The sequence below is a fragment of the Calypte anna genome, chromosome 5 (assembly GCF_003957555.1).
Source record: "Calypte anna isolate BGI_N300 chromosome 5, bCalAnn1_v1.p, whole genome shotgun sequence".
Classification (NCBI taxonomy): Eukaryota; Metazoa; Chordata; class Aves; order Apodiformes; family Trochilidae; genus Calypte; species Calypte anna.
The window spans coordinates 14,931,985-14,958,104 of record NC_044250.1 but is presented as its reverse complement, the minus strand read 5'-3'; the positions used below and the strand labels follow the sequence as shown (position 1 = coordinate 14,958,104).

The 26,120-nt window shown below is 41.6% G+C and overlaps 1 protein-coding gene across 3 annotated transcripts; it reads right to left on the bottom strand.

The window, feature by feature from the left end:
• Positions 1 to 339: 339 nt before the first annotated feature.
• Positions 340 to 22,055, bottom strand: CHKA (choline kinase alpha). 3 transcript variants are annotated; one of them, XM_008496053.2, is made up of 12 exons: positions 21,434 to 22,055; positions 16,102 to 16,213; positions 9,198 to 9,251; positions 5,747 to 5,860; positions 5,009 to 5,142; positions 4,638 to 4,742; positions 4,252 to 4,310; positions 2,620 to 2,707; positions 1,954 to 2,062; positions 1,453 to 1,559; positions 1,095 to 1,176; positions 340 to 495 (listed from the first exon to the last, which is right to left on the bottom strand). In XM_008496053.2, exons 1-12 carry the CDS (start codon positions 21,769 to 21,771, stop codon positions 436 to 438), a joined length of 1,362 nt encoding a protein of 453 aa, XP_008494275.1. In that variant the 5' UTR covers positions 21,772 to 22,055; the 3' UTR covers positions 340 to 435. The 3 variants fall into 3 exon arrangements, with proteins under 3 accessions (XP_008494275.1, XP_030307126.1, XP_030307125.1); XM_030451266.1 differs by lacking the exon at positions 5,747 to 5,860; XM_030451265.1 differs by lacking the exon at positions 9,198 to 9,251.
• Positions 22,056 to 26,120: the final 4,065 nt, after the last annotated feature.

Below are 26,120 nucleotides of genomic sequence, written 5' to 3'. Positions count from 1 at the left end.
GTCCCTTGCTTTTCCTTGTCATTCAGAGGCAGTGTCTACAATTACCTTTTACAATTATCTTTTACAATTGTTCCACTTACAACAAACAACGCCAACACCCCCCTAGAGAATGTACTCACAGTAACACTGTTTGCTCTGAGCCATGTTGTACTGACACTTAATAAGCATCTCTGATACCATAAAATATCTTCTAGATCAAAAAAAAAAAATTTAAAGATATTGCACGGTTGTATTTTACTCTTGCCTCCCAATCTCATTCCAAGTATTCACAAAACTGTAAACAAGTAATTTTTACAGTCTTCAGTACTGTACACCTGCATTCCAAGGAACCAGAATTCAGTGACACCTTCATTATGGATACAGTAGCCTAAGCACAGTGTAAGTCCTGTCCAGCTGCCATCTTCATACAGTAAACAACAGGCACTCCTCCCACACTCACACTCCCAGCTTCTTCTTCTGATCAAAGTATGCATCAAACCTGGACAAGGCATATTCCTGGAGAATTAAGGGACAGGAGTAATAAATACAGCAAACACAGCTCAATTTTCTTACTTGGTATGGGGAAGCACAATGAAGGTGTTAACTGTTACCTTCATCATTCATCTCAAAACTTTGATTAGCTCTACTTGGGAAGCACAGCTCCAGAAGTGTGTTCTGGACTCCAATCTTATTTCAACAGTAACATTATTAGCTGCTGCCAGCATGTCAGAAAAAAAAACAAACCAGGGGCTAAAAAGTATGGCTTCTGTAACACTTCCCAGAGGATTTCCAGTGTACCTGAAAGTTGTGACTCTACAGTACACTAGACCTGTATCAAAAGTTATACATTATATATGTACTATATATATATAAAAAAATATATCAAAAGTTATACATAAATCTACAGCCTCTGTGTAGCCACAAGAATTTCTGAATTTTTTTGCAATCTTAGACTTCTTTACATTCTTAAGGAAAGAATACCAACTAGCAATGAATTGATTTTTAAGTTTTACTCTGCTTCATAAGAGACCATTTAATTTATATTCTGATAATGTACCACAGATGAATAAGAGTATACATTTTCAGTTACATGAAACTAAAATTACATAACTTACCAGGTAACCAAACTCAATGGATGAGATCTTTGCTTGTATAATAGACCACAGACCCCAGAAGAAGTGTGATGCAAGGGCAAACCTGAAATTACAAGGCTGTGTTTATTGAAACACCAAGCTAAGCCACACCACCTTATCTAAATACCCTCCTAGAATAGTATTCCCTAGTCTGGGGATGTCTACGGCATTATAAAAAATCCCACTAGCTTCCCCATGTACTGGTATTTTGCTTATTGCACTAACAGTGTAGACCACATATCAAAAGGACACAGCTTAACCTCTTGGCTCTTTTTCTTCACCCAGTAAATATAGTTACCATAGTGGAAGCTTCAAGAAATAGTTGTGAAAAACAAGTAACCTGTTAACTTCTATCAACACTTCTTCTTCTAGTTTGGACTTTTCTTCATTGCTCAGACTTCCAAAGCCATCATGGAATGCAGAGAGGTAACTGGAGATAAAATGAAGCTAGAGGGCAAGGAAACAACAGTTACAACTCAAGTTCATCTCAAGACAGATTTGCTTCTTTTAGAACTAGCCAGGCCTTTCAATATCTCAATTTCTTTTTTCCAAATGTTGACAGTGCTAGAGGTAACAAAGATTAATGGTGGTTCTACCAATTGCTTGGAAGTCTAGTTTAAGAAGTCATGATATTAGCATTTTGCTACTGCCATCTACTTTCACAGCTGAAAACTACTGGACTTTTTGTGGTGATGGCTACATAACATCTAGGAAACATTCCATCCTGAGTAGCTATTATGAAGTCTCTACTATTTTTATAGCAAAGTTAGTCAGGATTACAGAAAGTATTATCTTTAAGGTAGTCATGGAGAAAAGAGTAAGTCCTGGCATTTCAACATACCTGTTGCTTCTTTGAAGGATATTTAAGGAAACTAGCTTTGAAGAATGGGTATTTCTCATACGTGTAATCATACATCCATTCACAGAAGTGATTCCCAATGTCAAATCCTCTGAAAAAAAGCATGAGTACCTCAGTATTTGCACACTAGCTGGTTTTGCTTAGGCAAACCTAAAATCAAGTTTTAAAACATTGGGCTACCTAGAAGTTACTGCATTTTGCTAAAGGAGTATATGAATTGGTGACCAGAATACAGCTTCCTTTGTGAGTTATTAAAATCAGTTAATAAAGATGGACAGTCAAGAATTAAAACTATCAGCTACATGAAAATACTGGACTTTGCTACCAAGCAGACAGCTAAGACATCTAAGCACAAAGTCACACACACCTCTAATTGTTAGCAGGCAAAGAGGTCACACTCCAAGCAGGGAACATATCACACTTGTACAACATCAGAATTCAGGGTGTGATTACAGTCTAACTGTGCTCATGTTTCATGATCCCAATGACTCTACACACTGAGATCACCCTTAAATGCCAGCACTAGGCGACCACCAGGACCAGAGCAGAACAGAACTCACTAAAATACACAGATAATGAGCAGTGCATCACTTGCTCTGCCTGTAGCACACAATACAGCTTCCTGCCAAACAGAAAATAGTGATTTACCGGTAATTATAGCTGCTGTATTCAAAGTCAATGAGCATCAGCTTTTGGTTTTCTGAATTCTCTTTGCCTTCCAGAAACAAAACATTACCTAAAAATTTTAAGATAATACAGCATGTTCAATAATGTCCCAGGAAAACTACAGAAAAGCAATACTCTATCTTAAACGTTGTTCAGGTAAAGCCATTTATCCCTTACATCTGTACTGGAGATCAGCAGGAAAAGCTGAGTTGCATTGCTTGTATACCAACCCACTGAGAGGTGAGATTTTTTCTATAAACCTTGTAAAGCTGGAATCAAGTTTTCTTCTGTACAGGCAGAGGTAGATTTGGGTCCTGCTTCTGCAGTGCTTGGCATGCAGCTAGCTCAGGTGATGCTGTCAGCCCTGGCTCAATTGTTTATTTCCACACACTCACTGTGCAGCATCTCTCACCTGTGTGCCACAACCACTGAGCACACAGCACTTGGGACAGGAATTACTGTCTGAAAGCCAAAGACTGATGACTTTGCTATTCTAATATGTGGTATAATCAGCACCTCTAGAAAAGATCAGTCTTTTCCTTTATAACAGCTTTATCTGTCTTTCAATTCACCTGGTCACTGATTAATCTGAAAGACATCAAGTCCGTCCCTGTCAAGTGTCAACTAATTATTAAATTTAGAGTAATTTCAATTTCTGCAAGTTTATCTCCTCTCCACAGGTACACCTGCTCTCTATGCTTGTTGTGCACCAACAGAACAAGCATAATACTTCACCTTACCCACCTCTGCCTTGGAAATTTAGGGTCCAAAGCTTGCCCCAGCCCTATAATGTTCTGAATCCTCCAGCACTGCACCTTGATGCACCAGCAATGAGACCCTGACCTCCACCACCACTGACCCAGCTCTCCAGACCTCACAGCAGTAGCTTTTTCCCCTTGTGCTGCCTGCCCTTACACATCTATCCCTCCAGAGAGCTCCTCTTCCAGGCCAACTCAGCCTTAGCTACTAAGGTTGGGACTCCTGAGAACAAAACATCCCTGTGCATGGTCCCCTATAGCATCCTTCCAGCTCAGTTCAGCTCACCCACTGTAAGGTGACAGGGAACATACATACAGCATAACCACCACCTTTAAACCTTCCTCCTCTTCATTTCTTCAGAGAACTGGCTCAATTTTTTATTGTCTCCATGAGTCCCAGAGAGAAGACTTTAAAATAAGGGTGGATAAGGTTTTCCTAATGCTTCTTACCATAAAAACTGAGAACTTTTGAGTAAAACTATCATAGTGTCCATTTTCATTCACTCTACTATTTCGGTATCTTTAAAAAAGGACTGAAGTTTATCCTACCTTGATCATGTGTGTTGTAAACAGCTAAGAGAGATGTGGTTTTAGTTGAAAATACCCAAGGCTCCCATCAACTGACCTGATCTGTACTAACAGAGCACATGTGCATCCTCTGCTTAATCCATTTATGGTACCTGATGTTCTCTGAACCAGCCTGCAGGGCTGCTGAAGACAATTGCTTTGCGAGTGCTGGTTCACACCAGCTGCCAGGGCAGTACCTCAGTAACATGCCTCTCAGAAAACAAACAAGTAACCAGGAAAACCTTAACGCTGCATCACTGAACAAGGCCATGAAATCTCAGCAGCCTACCTTCTTGACAGTCATTGTGACAAAACACAACTGGGGATGAAGTTGCTTCAAGCATAGCTCTAGAAAAGATCAATATGGGATCTCATAAGAAACAAATTCCAAGTTCAGTTCCAATTCCAAGTACAGAATGTATTTTGTTGTAAAACAGCTGAAGTGCTATTAATTTATAGTAAGACTGTTTTCTCAATTAGAAGTCTAAGATCAGGACAATGAAGTTTGACTTCACTGATGCAAAACAACTGAACATATCCATTTGAGGCTCAGGCTGGTTACAGAACCAACTTGTAAACTGAGTATGGGGTATAGTGTGTTTGAACAATACACAAATTCATAATGGAACTGCAAGATAAGCTGCTGTAAGACAGCTGTGGAACAAGTAAACCTACCGTAGATTTTTCATTTCCTGTGGGAGATTGTAACTGAGGAGTTTGTTCAGCTTTCTAGTTCTGGATTCTTTGGTAAATTTAATCCTCAGCACCTGATTTAGATATCTGTTAAAAACAGAGACAATAGTACAGCATTTATGACTAAGTATCAGTCTTCCCATACTAGGATACCATTTAAAATAAAAGAAAGTTTAAAAAAAATTAAAGAAAGTGTTACTGCACTTCAGGGTAATTTAATTTCTTCAAGCAACTATGAAAGTGTCTGGGTACAGCAAGAACTTGTGCTCTCAGGCATTTAGGAAGAATGATCTTATTATCTAAATTACAACAGGTCACTTTTTTTGCATACTTTAAAGTATAGTAGAACTTACTTTTCCATTGTTCCAAAGAGCCACTTAGGTTCCTTATTAAATGGCATTGTCATGCCATGAAACCTGGCCATCTTCTCAGCTATTTCAGCAGATATGTCAGGTAAGCTTAGTTCTTCAGTGCTTAGTTTCCTGCTCTGTAATAGATTATTTTAAAACAGTTAATTGAATTATGATTTTGCAATTAAATACTAGCACTAGTCTCTATGTAGTATAGTATAAAATACCAGTATAACACTCAAGCAATACACTTTTTTCATCCCAAATGAACTTAAAGTGTTGTTGTCACAAAAGCTGAGTTAGCCAGCCCATTTTACTTACAACTTTGTAAATTTTCCTCTAGGATCAGGACCTGGAGAATATCACATCTCACACTAAGAATATCTTCAAAGCAAACTAGGTAAAATATTTAAGAATGTCAAATCATCTGCTCTTGTTGCTGTTACAAGTGTTACTCCACACCTTCCAATACTATATTTGGTATCTAACAAGCTTTTTATTTTCATTTATTAGTCCCAGCTACAGCTGTGGAGTTTTTAGATATCTTTCCCTGGCAGGAGCTGTAGTAGGGCCCCTACAACACCCACTAAAACCATATCAAATTACTGCTAGCAATTACTACAGACTGCCAAGTATTCCATCCCCACATCCCTGCTTTTCCAGGCAGTGCAGAAACCTTCTTGTTGTGCTCAGTTAAAACTGCTACCAGCAGCCCACTGCCTAATCATGACCAGGACTTACAGGAATGAATTCCTCCAGTCGCCCTTGTGGAAAGATCCCATACAGTTTTGGGCCCAGAGCTCTCTCTGCAAGAATGGCAAACATAACACTTTCCAAAACCATGGCTTCTGCCCCCTTAAAAAAAAAAACAAAAAAAAAAATTTAGTTGGTGCTTGCACAGAAATAAATTTGGGTGTGCACAAGAGCCAAACTGCTACAACGTGAGAAACTGCAGGGTTAACTTTAAAAAGTCAACTCCATTTGCTAACCAAAAATTTGCTGACTAATAACAACTAGTTAGCATGGCAGCTATACAAGTATTTTGCTTTCAAGTTTGTATCTGGAGAGGAAAAAGCTGCATTATTTAACAGGTCAGAAAAATACTACGCAGAACTCAGAGTTCTCTTCCCCAACATGTGGGAACTCTGCAAATTCATTTCCTGACAAAAATTATCCTACTGAAGCAGAGCAGAGGAAGTGCAGTTATTACCCTTGGCTGTTTTAACACACTTTGGAACACTGTCTCACAAAAGAATTTTAAGTGAATGAAGTGAACAACTGAAGTAACCAGTCTTTCACTAGAAGAACGACTTCAGAATTTTTTCTGTTAAGCACATTAAGACTTACCTTTTTTTAATATAAACTCCTGTTAAGGAACATGATGTGCATGTATAAGCATTTTTCTCTTCTACTTCCAAATATAACTCAAGTTTCAAAAACTTCTCTTTATATTTTCTTTACATCAATATACTCAGTCTATAACAATCCAAGCAGATAGTTACTGAATGCTTAAAAATAAGTACATGTCTCAAAGATAGTTAAATTACTTAAGTAGAGCTTTCTTGGTGGCTAAGGTCTGACTTAAGCAAACAAAGAAGCCACTACTTCTGCCAATTACATTAAACAAAACCCAGCTGTAGCCAAGCCATAGGTCCCCAAAGCCTCTGGCTGCTTTCAAGCAATTAATTGCCAAGACTGACCCATGACACCTAAATACCTAAGAATTAAGAGCACAAAATTAAGAAAGCTCTCATATTTTGGACTGCAGAGTCTTTTGCATCACTGCAGCCATTGCTGACAGTAAACAAATCTTTCTGTACAAGCTCCACTCCTGAACATGCTCCAGGCAGTTCTGTTTTTATTACTGATCTGACCTTATTATTCTGGCATCTTCTCAAAAAAATCTAGCATTTCATATTGAAGTGTAGAAAAGACTGGGGTAACTATGTTCTGAAACATTAACTTCAATAAAAAGTAAGAATCATCAAGAATACCAATTGAGAGTTTAAGACAATTTGCATATCAATGTCTCACATCCCTGCCCTCTGCTGTTTTTCCATCTCAACTACTCAAAGTAGAACTAATGCACCAAAAATACCTTTTAATCATTTCACATGCCCTCAGCACCACAGATCAACTTTTCAGATGTTCTGAAGTCTAATATCAAGCACCAAAAAGTAATTTAGAGACATTACTTAAAAGAAAGTTTAGAGCACCACAAAACTTCCTGTACTGTAACAAGAGCCACCTGAGAACAAGTCACACAGCTCTGAAATAACAACCTGTGCATCTCTGGCACAAAGGCTTCTTCATGACACCTGATGGACTATTTGCCAAATCTCCATCCCATGTACTACTGTCAAATACAAGTCTGCAAATGAACTGGTAAAGGACACTGGACAACTCTGTAGCATGTTTCACATGGACACTGAACAAACCCAGGTATCCAACTCATCATTCAAGTGATGACTTTTTTAAAGGATCAAGCATGTAACCAAATAAATTCTGTATTTCAATGCCTTCAAATATTCTGGAATACACTGCCAAGATCACATGGTGGTTTAAACTCTGATGCTCTGTTTGAAATGGATTAAAGTCAAAACCATGAGCTTTAGAACTCAAAACAAGCTTCTGGAGAAGACAGACCACTTGCCTTTTTAAATGAATCCTTAAAGCTGAACATTGCTTATCAAACCTAAGAATTATAAACACTGTTTACAAGACCCTTCCAGCTCAGGCAAGGAGAGATCAAGAGTCTTTTTCAGTTGGGACTGAAGCTTCTGCTTCAGAAAAGCTCCCTATAAAATGAATAGTAATATTTTGAGGGGAAAAGCCCCCTAACTAGAACAGAACAATAAAAATCCTTATGATCTGACAGAAAGACTGTTTTACCTCCAATCAGTTTTCAACCACCAGGCAGCTCTGAACCACTACAGTCTTTCTGCTATTGATCCAGGACATTCTGGAATTGCCCAGAGGTTTTTCTTTCTCCAAAGGATGATATTAACACCTCTGATCAAATCTACCTACAATTTTTACCTACCTTCAGGAAACTCAATACACCCCAACAGGAATTCTTGAATACACAGTAAAGTTCCAGTACTTTGAGATTAATAGCAGAAAACAACCCTGAGCCTACTGGCACAGGATCACCATTTTCAGGCAAAGATTCTTCTGAAGTTCAAAGCTTTGCTTCCCATACTGTAAAACTTTGTGCTGGTACCAGGGTGGGGCTTGTTTGCATTTATATTTTTTTTAAAACTTTAGAAACATTTTCTACTAGCTTGGGCAGGAAAGAAACCAAACCACCTCAATTTTTCATCTCTGAAGAAAACAAATCTAACCAGTACATTTTTCAGTTCATTTTTGGTTCAATTGCTTGAAGCTGTTCCAGTAAAATTGACTGAAAGTTCAGAACTTTTGAACAGTAGTCATTCAGCAACAATTTAAAAACCAGTTTCAACTGACTAGAAAAACCAAAATGTTTGAACTGTTTCAGATGGCATTCCCAGAAGAAAATACCAGCTGAGAAAAGCTAGCACTTACCAAAAAAAGATGCTTTTCTTCCTAATCACTGCCAAAAACATTACCAAGCTGAACACCAACAAGCAAAGCATCTGGTGAAGATGTTGTTCTGTTATCCCTTACTGAAAAACACCCTACTCTCAGGGTAGAAATCTAAATTACCAAATCCTGATTAGCTGACTTTATGAAAAGATACATTCAGCTAAACATTAAGCTGCATGAGCAGAAATGGTTCCAAGTTTGCAGAACACAGATGATCTAAAGACAATGTTAATCAGAAACACTCCCTGTTTAGGAGGAAGTTCTCTCCAGCTTCATGTACTTCCCTCAGAACAGTTCATCAATGTATTGGGTACAGCACAATACTGATTATTGAGCCCAGTATTAAAAATTGTGGCACTGATACCAATGCTAGAAATGGTAAAAAACCATTTAGGGTAGAAAGGGGGGATGTTTCTTATTAATGTGGAATGCTTGAATCTTCCCAAATTATGTACAGACACTCACATTATTATGTTACTTCTATGAGCAAACATTTCTTTTTATCATTTCTAGAAACACAGCCCAGACATCCAGTGGAGTTAAGCAACAGTTTAGAACAACCAGGATCACCACATTTCTCTATCATCCATAAAATCCTGTGAAATAAACAAATTTAATTACTCACTTGCAAGTCACTGTCTTTCTGAGACTGTACAGTCTCTCCTTTATTACAGGACCTCTATGAATGAGAAAAAGCAAACACAATGAGAAGATGAAATTTAACATGATTAACCTGCAACCACCAGAACAAAGAACAAAGGGAGTAGAAGTGCCAGCTACAATTAACTACATGTCTCAACATTGTCTTAATCTGACAGCTACAGCACTATTATCCATGAGACCTCTTACCATCAAACTACTCAGACAATTGCAAGATCTTTCAAAAGGATGTGCCACTGAGGCCAAGCCACTCCTGTAAACAGCCTAAGAGGTGACTTCCAGGTGTGCTTTTATTGCTTCCCAGTATTTCAAAACAAGACTTTAGTGTATCATGAGCTTAGAAGGAACATTATAATTAAGAGAAAATTAAGTTCCTATGCATAACATCTGGGGTGATGGTATTCTGGCAGCTAAAGCATTTGAGACATTACATAGATTACATAAAAGCCTTAAGAACTATCAGAAGAGGCAATGCTACAAAACTTCCAAAGCACTTGTTTTTTTCTATTACCTTATGTTCCAAGCTTCTTGTGACTAGAAATTCATTACTTAAGTACACTGTTTAGGCTACATGTATGATGTACCAAGAGCTATGGAAATCCAAAATTTTTCTTCAAATTAACTGCCCACATAGGCTATAGAAGTCTCAGTAAGAACTAAAATGTACTGTACCAGCAAAACTGTAACAAATCCCATGCATGATGTATTGAGCTAGGATTGTTAAGCCATTAAAAAGCAGTTTGAGTATCAAACCATTGCCTCAGCAACTGAACCCTCAATGGCACATGCTTTTAATAGAGCTTCACATTTAAAATTCAAGATGTAATGAAAACCTTTTCCTTTAAAGGGCTTGAAGGTAAGGAGAAGAGAAAGCAAATATTTGCTTAGAATTAGTGACAGTTTGTGGCTGCTGCTTATGTTGCAATTCCACCATTGCCTGTTTAGACCAGACCAGCTTTAGAGGCCCATAAAGGTAGCCTGGGTCTCCACCTTTTGAACAAAAACATTCAATTCACAGAACTGTGTTCTCCTTTCTTTTAAAAAACTCTAACCATGTCCAAAACAACGGTGGAAATGTGAACTTAATACACTTAAGCAACACAAGCTGCCTCAGGTACTACCCAACAAGCTGATGGTTTATGCCAACTATGCAGTTACAGTATTTCAGAAGCTACAGAAGAAGTACAGTTAACATCAATCAGTGGTCTTTCAGCAAGTACTTCCCATTCCACCAGAATCCATTTAAAACAAGACAGTATGGATACTACTAGTTTATAATCCTCTCAAGGAAATTAATGAGGTAAAAAAATATACATTTAAGCTAAACGCGTAATTATTCAATAACAATAAAGTCATTTACAGAGGGCTTCTCTCAACAAGCATGTCCTACATCAATACCACTCTTGCATCTTTCAGATTTTTCTCGAAGGGTCAGAAAGTTACTCACCAGCCAGGAGTCTTTCCTTATTAATGGTGCTCTCAAAACGGTTCAGTTCATCAGAAGATAAGCAGATTAGGCTTTTCCCTAGAACCTGAACTGGCATCCACTTTCCAGAAGTCACACTGTATAAAGAGCTAGCCAGTTCTAAAAATCCACCTCAAGCAGTGTTGGAGATAACCCAATGGCATATATTGTGCCATTAGGAAGAGAAAATTATGGATAGAAACTGCAGAGTCATCAGAAAAGGAGACTTCTGCAGCATCCCTTCCTCTTTTCTGTTCCCTCAGCATGGAGCATTAGTGTCCAGAGAATGAATAAGAAACCATGTGTAAGTAGCAATGGGAGCTTGGAGAGGATCAGTCTTCACAAGTGGCCATGTACTCAGCTTAGAATTAGGAAAGTCTCCAGTACATGTGGTCAAGGAGAGCAAAGTAAGGAGGATGCAGTTTTATGTAACAGAAGTTTAAGAGTTTAACAGATGTTAAACTGGTGGGGCTTGATATTTAACTCATATATTCTTGGCTACACCAATCAAAACATCATTTATTCCATAAATTCTAATAGCTCACTCCAGTTTAAGTCCCATTCTGGGAGCTACTTATTTCAACAGAAATGAGATTTTATTATCCAGATAAGAGAATGATTTAATAACTACTTTGAATATTTCCATATAGAGAGTATATCTTTATATATATCTTTTCTAGAGAGAGAATTACTTTACATGTTTGTCTGTGCTTCTTTTACTATGCAAAGGTTTACTCTCAAAGCAGACTAAGAACACTCACTGCAGTTTTAATAAGGGAGGAGAGCTCCGTGCACAAAGACAACAATTTTTTAAAGCCTACTTAGTGAACATCTAAATTGATTTTAAGGCAAGAAGCTCCAAGTACAAAACTGAAGTCCTAAATGAGAGACACTGCACATGATCTGATCTGTGCTCAGAAGATGACTGAACAGTGTTCATGTATCTGACAGTTTGACTCAGAAAATGGAGTTATTTATTTTTTTTTTACTAGTTTCCCAAATTTGTTTCTCTTGTAGCTGGAAGATGAGCTCTGTATCAAATCTCAAATGATGCTTGGCAGAACTCTGCACAAAGGAGAAACTTGCAACTTATTTTTCCCCTAAAAACATCTTAGCTCTGCCCAGATATTTAAAACTCCATTTTTCTGAGTTTACTCAGCTTCACTAATTTAAGACTTTAAAGTACTGCAACACTTCAATTTAGACAAATTCCTAGGAATTCTAATTCCAAGGAATTACAGCCTTTTAAGAAACTGTCTGAGCACTTAGAGGCAACCTGTGTAGGGGGAACTTCTCATTCTATAAGCTGTTGGAAGACATCGATTTGAACTTCAGGGTAGGAGAATACAAGGAGTTTTAGATTCAGCAGTGACTATTTCTAAGGATCTCCTGTTACCTGCCAAAAGATCTGAAATCCTAGAATCCAGTATGTAAAGAATAATTCCCAGTTCAAGCTCTACAAAAGCCACCAAGCCATCCCTAACCCTTTTTATTTTAAATTACCATTCTCTCTTGAGGGAGCAGAGGAAAGGAAGGGACAACACTTTGATATCTTGTCATTGCTGTAAACATTCAGATGCAGACAGTAGCTCACGCTACTTAAGCCTTATTTTTTTTTTTAAAACAATAAATCCAGTACTAAAGAAAACGAAAGCTGTAGAGAATGCTCCAACTTCAGAGATCTCATACTATACCGTGAATCGTGTCTGTCACCTGGAAACCAGAGTGCTCAAGGCACGATCGCATGGGCAAGCCTGCAGCAGAGAACACATGCAGATACAACTAAAGTGGTACATCACTCCCAGAAAACCCTCAGCTCCACCCAACACAAAACATCCCCGAAAGGTGTGCGTGGTTTCTGTCAAGCTGTCTGCCAGTGCCAGGGACTCGTAGTTACTCCATGCTACAAACAGACATGGACACCAACAATGACAGAAGATGTTGATAATTACAGTTACACAGCTACACAGCAGTCTGCATTTTATTTAGTTACAAAAAAAAAAAAAAAAAAAAAAAAAAAAAAAAAAAAAAAGGCAGCAAGGCAGGTATGGTAAGAGATTTACCACAGAGCTGTGGCAACCACTTATGCTTATTTTGCATCTGCTCACCTAGAAATTGAGACCAGAGAAGAACATTAGGTATACTGGCTTGCTTTTTCCTCATTTCTACAAGATTTTGATTTAGCTGCTTAAAAAAAAAAAAGTTCAAGGCTCTTTTGATATGTATGAGAATGAATCCCAAAGTTACCTTTTGATGGGTGAACTTCAAATAAATTCACCTTAATTTTTGTTCATGCTGTCTTAGGTTGGAATCCTACCAGCTAAGCTGTGGGAAGTTTTGGTTGCTCTGAATTGAAGTGGAAACACTACAGTGATCTGCATATGAAATCCAGTCTGGGCATTACACAGAATATTGCTGGAGAACCTTCTGAACCAGTTGTTTTAACACTGATAAGGCCAGGAGTTAAACATTGTCATGAGGAAGTTTTATTTTTGATGCTCCCCTTTAAATTTAACAACCAAGCTGAAGCAAGAATAAGTGAATAAGAGGAGGACATTTCCCTTTTTTAAATGTAGAACATATCTGCATTGTGCCTCAAATATTTAAGTTTTTATGTGGTTAGTACTTTAAACTGTCATGAGCACAAATTTATCTTAAAAAAAAAAAATTCAAGGATTTACTCAAGAAACATCCTTGATTTTAAACATCTGTGCCAGTGCAACCGTTCAGAATGATGGCTGAGCCAGCTCAGTTTGTCTCCTCCCAGATCCCCCCAAAACAGTCATGCACACAAAAAACTGCCTTTAACAGACCAGTTATGACTGAGGAAGGCAAAAAGCCTTCCCTGTGTGGCAGCTTTAGCCAACTGGCATGGTTTATATTGGATGAGTTTCATGTACTGACATTTGTGTCTTCCAAGACATAAGCAAACTGGGGCTATTTTCACACTGCAAAAAAAAAAAAAAAAATTCCTTTAAAGGGTGGCTCAAAGAATTATGGTGTCAGTATTGTTCATTCTTAAGTTAGTATTGGGTATCTATTTTTCACTTCTATTCCAAATTTTAACTTACTTGTCTTCTGTACACAGAATAATTTGGTACAGATTGCTAGAGATCTATAGCATTTAAAATAAAATAATTAGAAGAGCAGATACCTGTTTGTGCTTCAATCTCAACAGGAAGTAAAATAGACAAAAGTCAAAACATGCCACAAAGGCTGAAGCAAAGTGGTAACTACATTAAGTCACTACAATTCATCACAATTTTAGCATAAATTCTCAGACCTCAGCATATTAAGGAGTGTCCCTTAATCTCTGTAAGGCTTTAAACTTAGTTTTAGTAATAATAATAATAAATTTATAAATTAATAATGCAACATCAATAAAAACAAAATTAACCACTTTTAACAGGCTCCTTGTAAGATACTGTTTATGCCACCCAAGAATTCATAAAAATCCCAAGTGAGGTTTTCAGAACCTCAATAAAAGGTTTTAGCACCCCAATAAAACAGTTTGCTTATATTTTAACCTGCATTTAAGGTCGAGGGGCTGGAAGAGACAAATGTTTGTCAACAAAAACTGTGAACCTCAATGCAATCTAAACATTTTACCTTGGGACTTTCTCTGCTTACTTAACCTCTAGTGAACTGCACCAACAAAAGCAGTCATTTCACTGCCACTATGGAAATAAAGGAAGTTAGACATCGAGAGATCCTTCAACACCAAGAACTGTTAGAAAGTTAATGAACAAACTCTCAATTTTCAAACCAAACTCATTCTGACTTTAGAGCCCAAATTATTCTGATTTCTTCAGTGTATAGGGGCACAGAAAAAGCAAGCTAAAAAAAAAAAAGTCCTGGGAAAAGAGGGGGACAACCAAAGTTTACTTCTCCTTGGAAATAAAAGGCAAAGGCCACAGTTCTTAACAGCTCCTGGCCAAAAGAAGCTTACACTGCAACAGGTTTACAGCCCATGTTCCTACTCATGCCTTCCATTTAGTTGTTCAAGCATCATGTAAAAGCCAACAATAATTTGGAAAAAAATTTAGCATCAACCTGAGGAGTAATTTCAAAATAAAGTCTCTCACCATTATTTTTTTCACTTTGCTTTTTTCTTAAACTAAAGACTATTTAGGCTTTAATTCATTATCTTCTACACACTGTTCTTCTTTAATAGTTTAACTTTCCCAACACACATACAGTGGTGTAGCCAAGTATTTTATACTGTTTCAAAACCACTGAAATATTTTACATATTTCTGGTAAAGCTTGCTACCATGGGAAAGTTAATACCTCACAAAGTATAACAAAAGGGCTCTTTAAAAATAGTTGAGTGACAGCATGCAATGAGATTTTTAATATTAAAGTGTGGTCAAGGCAACAGAAGCAGGAAGAAGGGGCTGAAATTTCAGGAACAGTCAACCTCCTGCAGCTATTGGATGAGTTATTCAAAACGTGTGTGAGTACTGGAAAATATCAAGTGCATGGATAATAAAGTCAGACCCTTTAAGTCAAATAGAAGCAATTGCCAACATCCAAATGTAATCTTATGAAGCTGCCATGTTTCATAAGGTTAAACACTTATTTATTTAGAACATAATCAAGTGTATAGCAGAGATAGGCAAGAGCAAATCTGCTGTTCAGTCCTATGATAACAGCCTGTAAGCTTTATAACAGATCACCTTTACAAAATACTAATTATTTTAAATCTTACAATTTCAAACAGATTTCCAGACACTTCTCGAGATTTGGCAAATTTTGATGTTATTGACATTGTACTAACCAAATAAAAGTAAAATTAGAGTTTGACAAGCATCTGGTTAAGCTTCTGTGCCAGCTACAAGGCATATGACACATTTAGGAAAGGATGATTTGGGATGAGATGGCTATACAGTGTTAATGTTTCTGCTTCATTTTTATTCTAACAGTATAGATCAAATTTCACAGCAACACAACTACCCACGATATCTGAGAATGCTTGAGCACTGTAGAAGCTTGACAAAATATTCAGCTAGGCTACCAAGATTAAAATTAAGCAGTTCAGTCTCTTGCAATCTTGCAATTAATGCCAAGTCCTACTTACTGTATAGAAGCAAGCTTTAATAACTTTCCTGAAACATCACAAACTTAACACCAGAAACAAAACTTTACTGATCAAACACAGCAAATGAGTCTTCAGCTGATGCATGCCAGTCAGGATCTGTATAAAAAGGAGTGTAAGTTCTAGACAATTACAAACTATACAGAAAGCTGCTTTAAACTAGCAATCTACCCCACTACAACTAAAATACATTCCCCAAAAGGGTAAAGCAACACATGCTTGCAGTGAGTTACAAATCAAGACCTCCAAAGATACTAAGAAGAAGCTACAGAACCCCTCCCCTCCCAAGGCACTCTTGTGTACTCACCATCTGCAGGATGGCCCCATACAAGCGCAGGAGAACTTTCCGTGGTTCATCTCCAAGTGTCTCCACTGTATCAGGGAGTGAGCACTGGAACAGCATGTTGCTGAGGCCACCTCTGGGAAAAAAAATTTTAAAAGTTCCTCTGCTAGCTCTGGTGAGCACACCAGTTCTGTTTTATACAAATTAGAGGCACAATAATCACCCTTTATTACCAACTCTTTTAGTATGACTAACGGATCTACTCCAACAGGCTCCTCATACTTGAGAAGTCCTGGCAGCCTGGTGGAGTTCCTGCTGACTAGAAAAAGGGAAACAACCCCCATTTTCAAACAGAGAAAATAGGAAGACCCAGGGAACTCCAGGCCAGTCAGTTTCACCTCTGTGTCTGGCAAGATCACAGATGATTGGTGACAGCCTTGGCTTCACCAAGGGCAAGTCCTGCCCAACCTGTGAGGATGGGGTCACAGCCCTGGTGGACACAGACAGAGCAACAGATGTGATCTCCCTGGACCTGTGCACAGCATTTGACACTGTCATGACATTCCAGACTCTAAACTGGAACAACAGATTCAGTGGATGGACCATTCATTGGATAAGGAACTGGCTGGCTGGTCGCACCTGAAGAGGTGTGGTCAGTGGCTCAGTGTCCACATGCAACAAGCGGTGTTCCTCAGGGGTCAGTGCTTTGACATCTTTGGTGGTAACATGGAATCAAGTCCACCCTCAGCAAGTTGCTGGTGACACCCACCTGTGTGGTGAGGTCAACACAACAAAGGAAAAAGATGCGATCCAGAGAGACCCTGACAGGCTTCAAAACTGGGCTTGTGTAAAAAGTGCATCAAGTTCAACAAGGCCAAGGTTCTGCACGTGGGTCAAGGCAATTCCATGCACAAATACAAGTTGGGAGGAGAAAATATTGAGGGCATCCCTGAGAAGGACTTGGGGGTGAGGATGGACCAGGAGCTCAACATGAGCCCTCAGGGTGTGCTTGGAGCCCAGAAACCAACCATGTCCTGGGGGCACCAACAGCAGCACAGACAGTGCTCAGGAGAGGGGATTCTCCCCCCTCTGCTCAGACCCCACCTGGAGTTCTGTGTCCAGTTCTGGAGAACCCAACCCAGAAGGACACAGAGCTCCTCAAAGGTACTTCATGTACTGTATAGTTCACCTTCGAGTTCTATTGGTCCAAATTACAGCTCCAGCTATGAACAAACGTATGTAATATGTACCAGAGAACCAAGATAAAATGTAGGTTTCAATTAGCTATTTTCAGGACTTCTAGAAAGTGATGCTGGAGTCTTGTCAGATATACTTAGCTACACACACAACAAAGATGACAGCAGCATTAATAAGCTTAAAACCATGCAGTGAGTATAACCCTGTATCTTAAAAGACAGTATCACCAAGATAACAGCTATAAAGATTAAGTACAAAGATTAAACCTGAATACCTGTGCTACAGCTTTAATGATGAAACTCATCTTACTTAAGCTACCATTCTGAGGGACCAATTTTCAACTTCAAAATTTACAATTAAAGCAGTTCTTTAAAAATAAAGGAATTGCTCACATATTTGTCAAAACTGAACTCTCCTTCAGAATCTTATCAGGTAAGACCTGCCCTTGTACTCAGCCCTGGTGAGGCCACACCTCGAGTCCTGTGTCCAGTTCTGGGCCCCTCAGTTTAGGAAGGATAACAAGGTCCTGGAGTGGGTCCAAAGGAGGGCAACCAGGCTGGTGAAGGGACTCAAGCACAGACCCTATGAGGAGAGGCTGAGGGAGCTGGGGTTGTTGAGGCTGGAGAAGAGGAGGCTCAGGGGAGACCTCATCACTTTCTACAACTCCCTGAAAGGAGGTTGGAGCCAGGGGGGGGTCGGGCTCTGCTCCCAGGCAACTCTCAGCAAGACAAGAGGGCAGGGTCTCAAGTTGTGCCAGGGGAGGTTTAGGTTGGAGATGAGAAAGAATTTCTTTCTGGAGAGGGTGATCAGGCATTGGAATGGGCTGCCCAGGGAAGTAGTGGATTCTCCGTGTCTGGAGATCTTTCCAAAGAGCCTGGATGTGGCACTGAGTGCCATGGGCTGGGAACCACGGGGGGAGTGGATCAAGGGTTGGACTTGGTGATCTCTGAGGTCCCTTCCAACCCAGCCAGTTCTATGATTCTAAGACAAACTAGGGAATCCTGTGATTGTCATTTGGGGTTATAAAAACATTGTCTGGTCATGCAATTACTATTTTACAGGTGTTCTTCTACATAAAAGTGACAGCAATACTGTTTTCTGCAGATTTATCTAGATAGATCCTACAGAGATGCTGAGTTCCTTGATTTCTAGTTGCCTACAAGGGACACCAGTCTATCCAAACCACATTTTCTCTGTCTTTCTCCATCAATGTTAATTAACAGTGTTCAAGTTTCCCTTCTGAAATAGATTTTCCCTATTACTTCTTCCACTTCTGAAAAAGAAAAAAGTACTGAAACTGCTGCTTTACTTGCAAATCAGATCTACTGAAAAAGTCTCCCCATGAAGTAGCACAGATTTAAGAAGTCCTTTCACTTGTAGTATGCTAGATAACTTATTGCAGTAACTCTAGAATTTAAACAGTACCTATGCCACATGATTCCCTCCACAAGGTAAGTTTTCACAAAACCCAATACCTAAGTAATTAATATTGCAGCAAACTTTAAAAAACCCATGGTAGATGCAAAACACGGTGGCTAAAATGCAGGTCTGACCTGATATCCCTCTCAATGCTTTTTCAAATATTTTTTCTGTGTTATCTTGCAGTAGGGAAGTAGTAATGATTTCCCAGAGAAAAAAAAGCTACTAAGAAGTAAATTACTTTATTTATTAACTGGGAGATGATACAGAAGGGATGGCCTACATACCCAAGGTCAATGACTGAGAAGGAATCTCAAGATAATGGGGTAATAAAACAGCACCTACACAATATACTCAAGAAAACAAGAGAACCAGGTGACTTGGCAGGCATCTAAAAACTGTTTCAAGGCAAGAGATATGAAATCTCTTGATATATTAGGAAAATAACTTTGAACCATGCAGTTGGACTGATAAGAAATGCAGCTGGAAAGGATATCAAAGGAAGAGCAAAGGCAGACTAATGAGCTGCAATTGGAACATCAGTTAATTAATTATATCAACTGCATTTCAGGCTTCATTTAAACTGTACTAGACAGTTGTATTTTAAGACATTTTCTAAGAAAAGAGCTTTTCAAAGACTGATGTAATTTTGTCGAAAGTATAAATACTTAATACAACTAAACACACTGAAACCAGCTTTACAAAAGACATGGACTAGAGCTCAAAATGTTGTAGTCTGTTGTGTTACTTATTTAAGCACGGGTACAGCTTGCATACAAGCTATCAAAGTCCAGTAATTCTTTTTTTTTTATACATCTCCAGACAAGCAGGAGTGTCTTGCTGAGGCTGAACTCCATTAGGTTCTCAGTTTTAGACACTGAAGACTTCAAAAGTTAGCTCTAATCAAGTAAATCCATACAGGTCTAATAAAACTTACTGTTCTCCTGAAATGTAAGCAGACTCACAGCTTGTTTAAGGGCAAAGGGCACATCTCACTCTTACAGATAAAGCTATCATAGGTCTCCTGCTACAAACTGCTTACAGGTAAGCCCCTGCAGAAGGGGCATTGCTGTCCCCAAATCACAGCCACAGCATTTACATCTGCTTACATGCTTGCATTCTGATTAGATGCAGAACTTCTTTGGTCTGAAAGAAGGACTGGACCCCTCCAACATCCCATGACACTAAAGTGTTCAGCAGCTGCTCACAAACACGACTCCCACTGATGCCAAGTGGCAACGCTGACAAACTCAGTGAAACTCGAATCAGCAAACCGATACAATGCTGCATTCTCCGGAGACAAAAGCGGTGAAAAGACTCCTGCCAAAATAAACGCAGCTGCCAATTAGCATAGTTTAACACATGCTTAAATTTCAGCCCATCCTGGCTTCCTCTCGCTCCGGAAACCATCAAGCCATTTTGAAGTGGTGTCAGAGGGGGAAGTCTCCAAGAGAGGCAAGAGGAACTCTGCAAAAAACTTGGGCTTTAGAAAATAAGTGCCCCTCTTAGCAGTGCACACACTAATAAGGATGAAAGCAAAATTAAGCTCGTTGGATTATAGATATATTATCAGATTAGTCTGCTGTTCAGGAGCAGCATCAGTTTCCTAAAAATTCTCTCCCTCCATAAAATTACTATAATCCTGTTAAGTGAGGACAAATGATCTAAAACCACAATGCTATCTGGCCTTGTTTGCAGTTAGTTGCTTGGTTTTAATAACGTTTTTTGTATACATTTAGGAATTAGCACGATGGGTTTTGATTATACTTTTACACATCAGAGCTTTGTCAGCAGTTTATGCTCTTCCCTAAATGCGGGTACGTTTGCGTGTATTTTGTGTATCAACTAAAGTAGAAAGACTAAAAAAGCGCACTCAGGATTCGAGGGAAGAAGCTGGCAACCCCATCCTGCGGAACTGCGTGTGACTCTTACTCAATCAGGTAGAACAATTAAGCATTAAGACACCAGACAACCGATCTAAAAATGGAACTCTGAAGCAACACCGGTTTAGCTGGCATAGCGGACTGATACAAAAAGATGATTTAATTCCACAAATAACGCCAGGATCCCAGACACATTACGTATGGCTTCAAACAATCCTCAGTGTACACAGCAGCGTGCTGAGTCACAAGTCCTGGTTACTAAAGATTATACACAGAATCGATTCACCGCATTTACCTGCGAAGTTCGGAATTTCACAAGGTTTAGGGCCACTCAAAAAACCGCACACCTTTCCCAGGAGGGAGCTCTGTACTCACCGCAGCAGCTCCTACCAGCTGCAGCACTTTCCCGTCCGGGTCCGCGGTGCCACCCCCCCGGCCCAGGGCCCAAGCGCTGCAGCGGCAGACACCCCGCACCCCTACGCTCCTCCCAGCCCGGGGAAGGGGAAGTTTGACCCAACCTCCCCACTGCCTTCCACTGCTCCCCGGGCCTGCCGCAAATCCACATCGAGGTGCGGAGAGGGGGATGCCCGCACCGCCCCCCCGGGAAGGCGAGAGGCGGATGCGCAGCCGCTCTCCAAGTGGCAGCAAGCCCAGTCCCCTCCGCCCAGAAACGCGCATTTTGGAAGGCTTTAGGGGAAGGGGAAAAAAAGAAAAAGAAAAAAAAGAAAGAAAGAAAACAGAAAAAGACACCCTCATGTGTCGCACCTCCTGTGCCAGGAAGCGGCTCGGACAAGCAGCGGCCAAGCGTGGCCCCACCCCCTCTTTCCACAAGCACCAACAACCCCCCCAGCACTGACCTGATGGGGTTGATCTGCAGCTGCTCCTCCCGCAGCTCCCGCCAGGCCCCAGGCAGGAACTCCTTGCACCACAGATACGCCTTGCGCCGCGTCCGGGGGTCGAGCAGAGAATCCTCCTCCGGCGGCGGCAGCAGCACCTCGGAAGGCGGGATCAGGGCGCCCTCGCCTCTGCCCGTCGCCACGGGGTCTTTACCCTCGGAGTCGGCGTGAGCCAGCGGCAACGGGGGCTCCCCAGCAGTAGGGAGGACGCCGCCGCTACCGCCGGAGCCGGGACTGCAGCCGAGGAGGAGCCCAAGCGGAGAAGGATCGGTCTCCCCATTACAGAACTTGGTCTTCATAGCGTTAGGCGGGATGGCGAGAGGGCGACGGCAGCGGAGAGGATGCACGGCGGGCGTTGGGGTGAAATGCGGGCGGGACGGCTCTGGCGCTCTGGCGCTCTCGCTCTCACCTGACGCGTGCCCGTCCGCCCCGAGCGCCAGCGGCGAGTGAGCAGCGCGCTTGCTCCTGGATCCCCGTTTTATAGGCAGGTCTGCACGCGGGCCCGCGGGCCTCACGCTCTGTCCGCACGCTCTGATTGGCTCCCGGCAGGGAGCGGAGATGGCGGGGGGGGAGGCAGCGAGCGGGCGCCCGCTCCCCGCTCCCGGGGCCCCTCCTGATTGGTGCGCGAGGGAGCACGAGCCGCTCGCTCGCGCTGCGGCGGGCGCCGCGGTGCGCGGGGGGTGGGGCGGTGGCGGAGCGCGCCCATTGGCTGCTCCCGCGTTGTCCTGGTAACGGGCGCGCGCAGCCCCGAGTCGGGGGGCGCAGCGCAAGGTGACCCCTCCCCCACCGCCAGCGCTGACCCGGAGGGAGCGGCGGCTGCCGCCTGTCCCTGTCCCTGTCCCGTCCCTGTCCTGGTCCCTGCTCCTGTCCCTGTCCTGGTCCCTGCGCCTGTCCCTGCTCCTACTTCTGTCCCTGCCCCTGTCCCTGCTCCTACTTCTGTCCCTGCCCCTGTCCCTGCCTCTGCCTGTCCCTGTCCTGGTCCCTGCTCCTGTCCCTGTCCCTGCTCCTACTTCTGTCCCTGTCCCGGTCCCTGCTCCTGTCCCTGTCCCGGTCCCTGCTCCTGTCCCTGTCCTGGTCCCTGCTCCTGTCCCTGCTCCTGTCCCTGTCCTGGTCCCTGCTCCTGTCCCTGTCCCTGCCTCTGCCTGTCCTTGTCCCTGCTTCTGCCTGTCTCTGCCTCTGCCCCTCTCCCTCTCCTTCTCTCTCTCTCTCTCTCTCCCCACTCCTGTCCCTGTCCCTGTCCCTGTCCCTACCCCCGTCCCTGTCCCATCCCCCTAAGATCCCCTCGGTCTCCTCTCCCCTTTCCCTGCTGCCCCTGCCTCCTCCGGGATCTCCTCCCCGCCTCTCCCTGCCCCCCTCCCGTCGCTTCCCCTCTGCCCGGCAGCTTCCGCTCATTCCTCAGGCGGATCCCCGGGGCCTCAGGGGGTCCCGGCCGTACTGTAGGTGTGAGGGGAGGGTGTGAGGTGCTGAGGAGCGGGAGGGCTCACTTGTGTGTCACCTGCGGCGTGCGGCAGGCTCCGGTGACACGGTGCGGAGCTGGCACTGCCCCGGCACGGAGGTGCCGAGCCCCGGTAAGGGGCCGCTGGCAGTCACTCCAGCCACTCGACACAAAAACACGTGAGAAATCTTTGCGCTGGATTACAGCAATCAAAACTATGTTTATTTAAACCCTGCTTCTTACGGAAAGTTACTGAGTTACCGAGCAGCTGTCATGTGAGGGCTGATTCATGCCTGGGTGGGAAACCCGTCTCTTGGCTCAGGACAAAAGTCATACATAAGCAGGTAAGCTACGAGAAGAAAAAGGGTTTCCGCATGCAGGGCTTGAGTGTCGAGTTTCTCGGTTAGTTCTGGCGATGCAAAGATGTTCTGTTACAGGAAGGTCGGAGCTGGCTTTCCGGTCCTTTGCAGCACATGGGGAGTGTCGGAGCGGGGATGTCACAGCCAGCTGGAAGGAAACAGCTTTCCTGGGCCTCCTTCAGCCAGAGAGGATCAGAATGTTGCCTCGTGTGTTTTATTAATTCATCATAAGTGAGCAGGAAGGGAATAAATCACCCTTAAGCTTTGAACTACCTTTTTACATCCCCGGTGTTTTCTTCTGCCTTTGACTGTTCTCTCTTGTTGTCATTTACTGTATTTACAGCCCTTTAATGTGTTTCAGAGAAGCTTGTGGGCTCTTTTAATAATAGTGGCCATCATTATTAAAGCTGGGGTTTGCTGGATTGTGGAGGACTTCATGATATGCTCATTTACGTCTCATTTCTAACTAAACTAATCACTGCCTGGGCTGCTCCTTCATTTTGTCTGCACACTTCAATCTGACACTTCAGCCCAGGGATCTTCTGAGAAGTGGCAGCAAAGCTCCAGAGCTGGCTTCAGGAACTGTTTGTGCTGGCAAAGCAGCTTCAGCACAACCAAAATGGTCATGACTGAGGCATAGCAGGCCCTGCTTTGGAGGAAGGATGAAAGTGATGCCAAACGGGAACAGAAAAGGCATGGGTTCTCTTCCCTTTGTGCATGAACTCTTAATCTATCAAACAGAACCATTAATCCACGCACAATTTGGAGAGGCTGCTGGAGATGGCAACACAAGCCTGTAGAGGAGGTCTCTTCTCTCCAGGTCCCTGCTGGAGTACCTGGCAATATCGAATAGCTAAATATCAACATGACCAGATGGAAAGTTCATTCTACAACAAATGCTGATGGTATCTCTACGTGCAGGAAGGAGTGGTGAAAACAGCAGTACAGTTTGCCTTTCAAACTATCCTTTCTGTTTCCAAGACCTTGAGCTTCACACTACTTTGTCACACCATGAGTAACAGGACATTTTTTCTCATGGTTGGTTATCTGACTGATATTTTTCTAGGTCGCTATTAGTGTGGAAAGAGAAGGCAGAAAAGTCAATTAAGTAAAAGGTTTGTTTTTCCTGGGCAGAGAGAATTCTATCCGCTTCTATTAGAGAAGAAAACTCCAACTTTTTGATATTGGCCATTTCACTGACATTTGTTCATACCAAGTCTTATGACTTGCTTTGCTTCAAAAGCGTAATAACCTTTCAAAGCCTCAGAAAATTTAGAAGGAGATAAGAAAATTCTGGCTCTATTTGTTTTATATCCTTTTGATTACACACCCTTCCTTATTGGCTTGAATTTCAGTCCTGTAATGAGTTCTGCTTGGTAAGTACCTTGGATACACATTTTTTTTGCTCATTGCATCACATATTGTTTTAACACTTTACTAGTAGTTAGCAACTCATTGGAAGTTATTGTTGAGTTTACAAAAAGGGTGTAAGTCACTTGAAAACTGTTCAAAGTGTTTTACAACAAACATGGCCTATCTTCTGGGGAGTTACAAGCATGTGCAGTACAATAAAGGTGAGAACAAAGCTGCAGATGAACTCATGAGAGAGATAAAGGCCTTGTAGATTTAGTTAATATTATGACATACTGATATGTTACTCGCTGAAATTATTTTTCTTTCATTATTTATAGAAATTCCCTATGGGTTAAGGTCTCTTTTATCTTCAAATTACAAGTAATAGTTCCTCCAGCCATTTCATCCTGCCTTTGTGCATTTCAAATGTGGTTGATTTGAATGGGCAAGTGGCATGAGCCTGGTTTTATTGAAAGCACAGGCAGCAATACCAGAGAGGAATGGCTAGAAGACATGGTGCAAAACCCTGTAGAGGGTGTTGAAAGACAGATACTAACATCACTAAACATGAAAATTAATAATCTTCTGCTCTTACCCAAGAACTTCCTTGATTTGGCTCAAAGGATGCAGGAGGAGCAATATATGAGAGACTTATACACCTCTTCTTTGTGCAGTACATTTGAAATGGCTGAGCAGAGACAGAGCTACTAAAATGGTACTTTTCATAAGTTTAAAGTCCACATCCAGGGTTTTTTTCCTGCTTCTAAGGAGGAATCTATTATTATTCAAATTCAACAAACCTTAAGGCTTCTGGTAATATCAGAATATACTGAAACCTTAAAGGTGTCAGAAAAAAAGCTCAAAGAAGGGAATGAATTACTGAATTATTGGCTCAAACACTCCCAAGACTGAATGGTTAAAATACTGGGCTCAGATTTGAGAAACCTGATGATGTTCTCAGCAGCAACTGACCCCTGTTTCCATTTCTTGTTCACCCAGTTGTTAGGTACCATGGGTTAGGCAACCAACCAGCCATCTTCTTAAGTCATGGAAAAAGACAAACGTGTCTTACTTTTCCTGATATCAGTTTTTACACCATAGCAACCAAGTTGCACCAGCACACTTGTTTTTTGTAAATAGCAGACCTGGGTTCTATATCTCTGTTCAATTTCTGAATCAATCTAATAGATTAATCTACTCTAGGAAATGAGACACATTAAGAGAATAATTTTCCAGCTGCCTGTATCCCCTGGATAACCTGGCTTTAAAGCCTGTGAAGGAATTAACAGTGAGATAAGTGGGGTTATGGCACCAACAAAGCACATACTAACTAATTATGCTGTAAGCAAGGTACAGTTTGGACTCAGATCTGCTGTCCTGTGCTGAGCAGGAGCTTGAGAGTTTGTTTGACCTCTTCTGCCAGGATGGAGGTACACAGAACTACTTGGCATAGAAATCTCTCTCCCCTCAGACAGTAAACAACAAGGGGTTGTTGTTTACT

Bases quoted from the DNA above. Each gene is read 5' to 3' on its own strand.
- CHKA (XM_008496053.2), bottom strand. From the start codon at position 21,771: ATGAAGACCAAGTTCTGTAATGGGGAGACCGATCCTTCTCCGCTTGGG. The intron at 2,708-4,251 runs GTAGGCTGCTGA...TAAAATTTTTAG, and splicing joins TCACAATGACTGTCAAGAAG to GTAATGTTTTGTTTCTGGAA. The intron at 1,177-1,452 runs GTTACTTGTTTT...TTGTAATTTCAG, and splicing joins GTGTTGATAGAAGTTAACAG to GTTTGCCCTTGCATCACACT.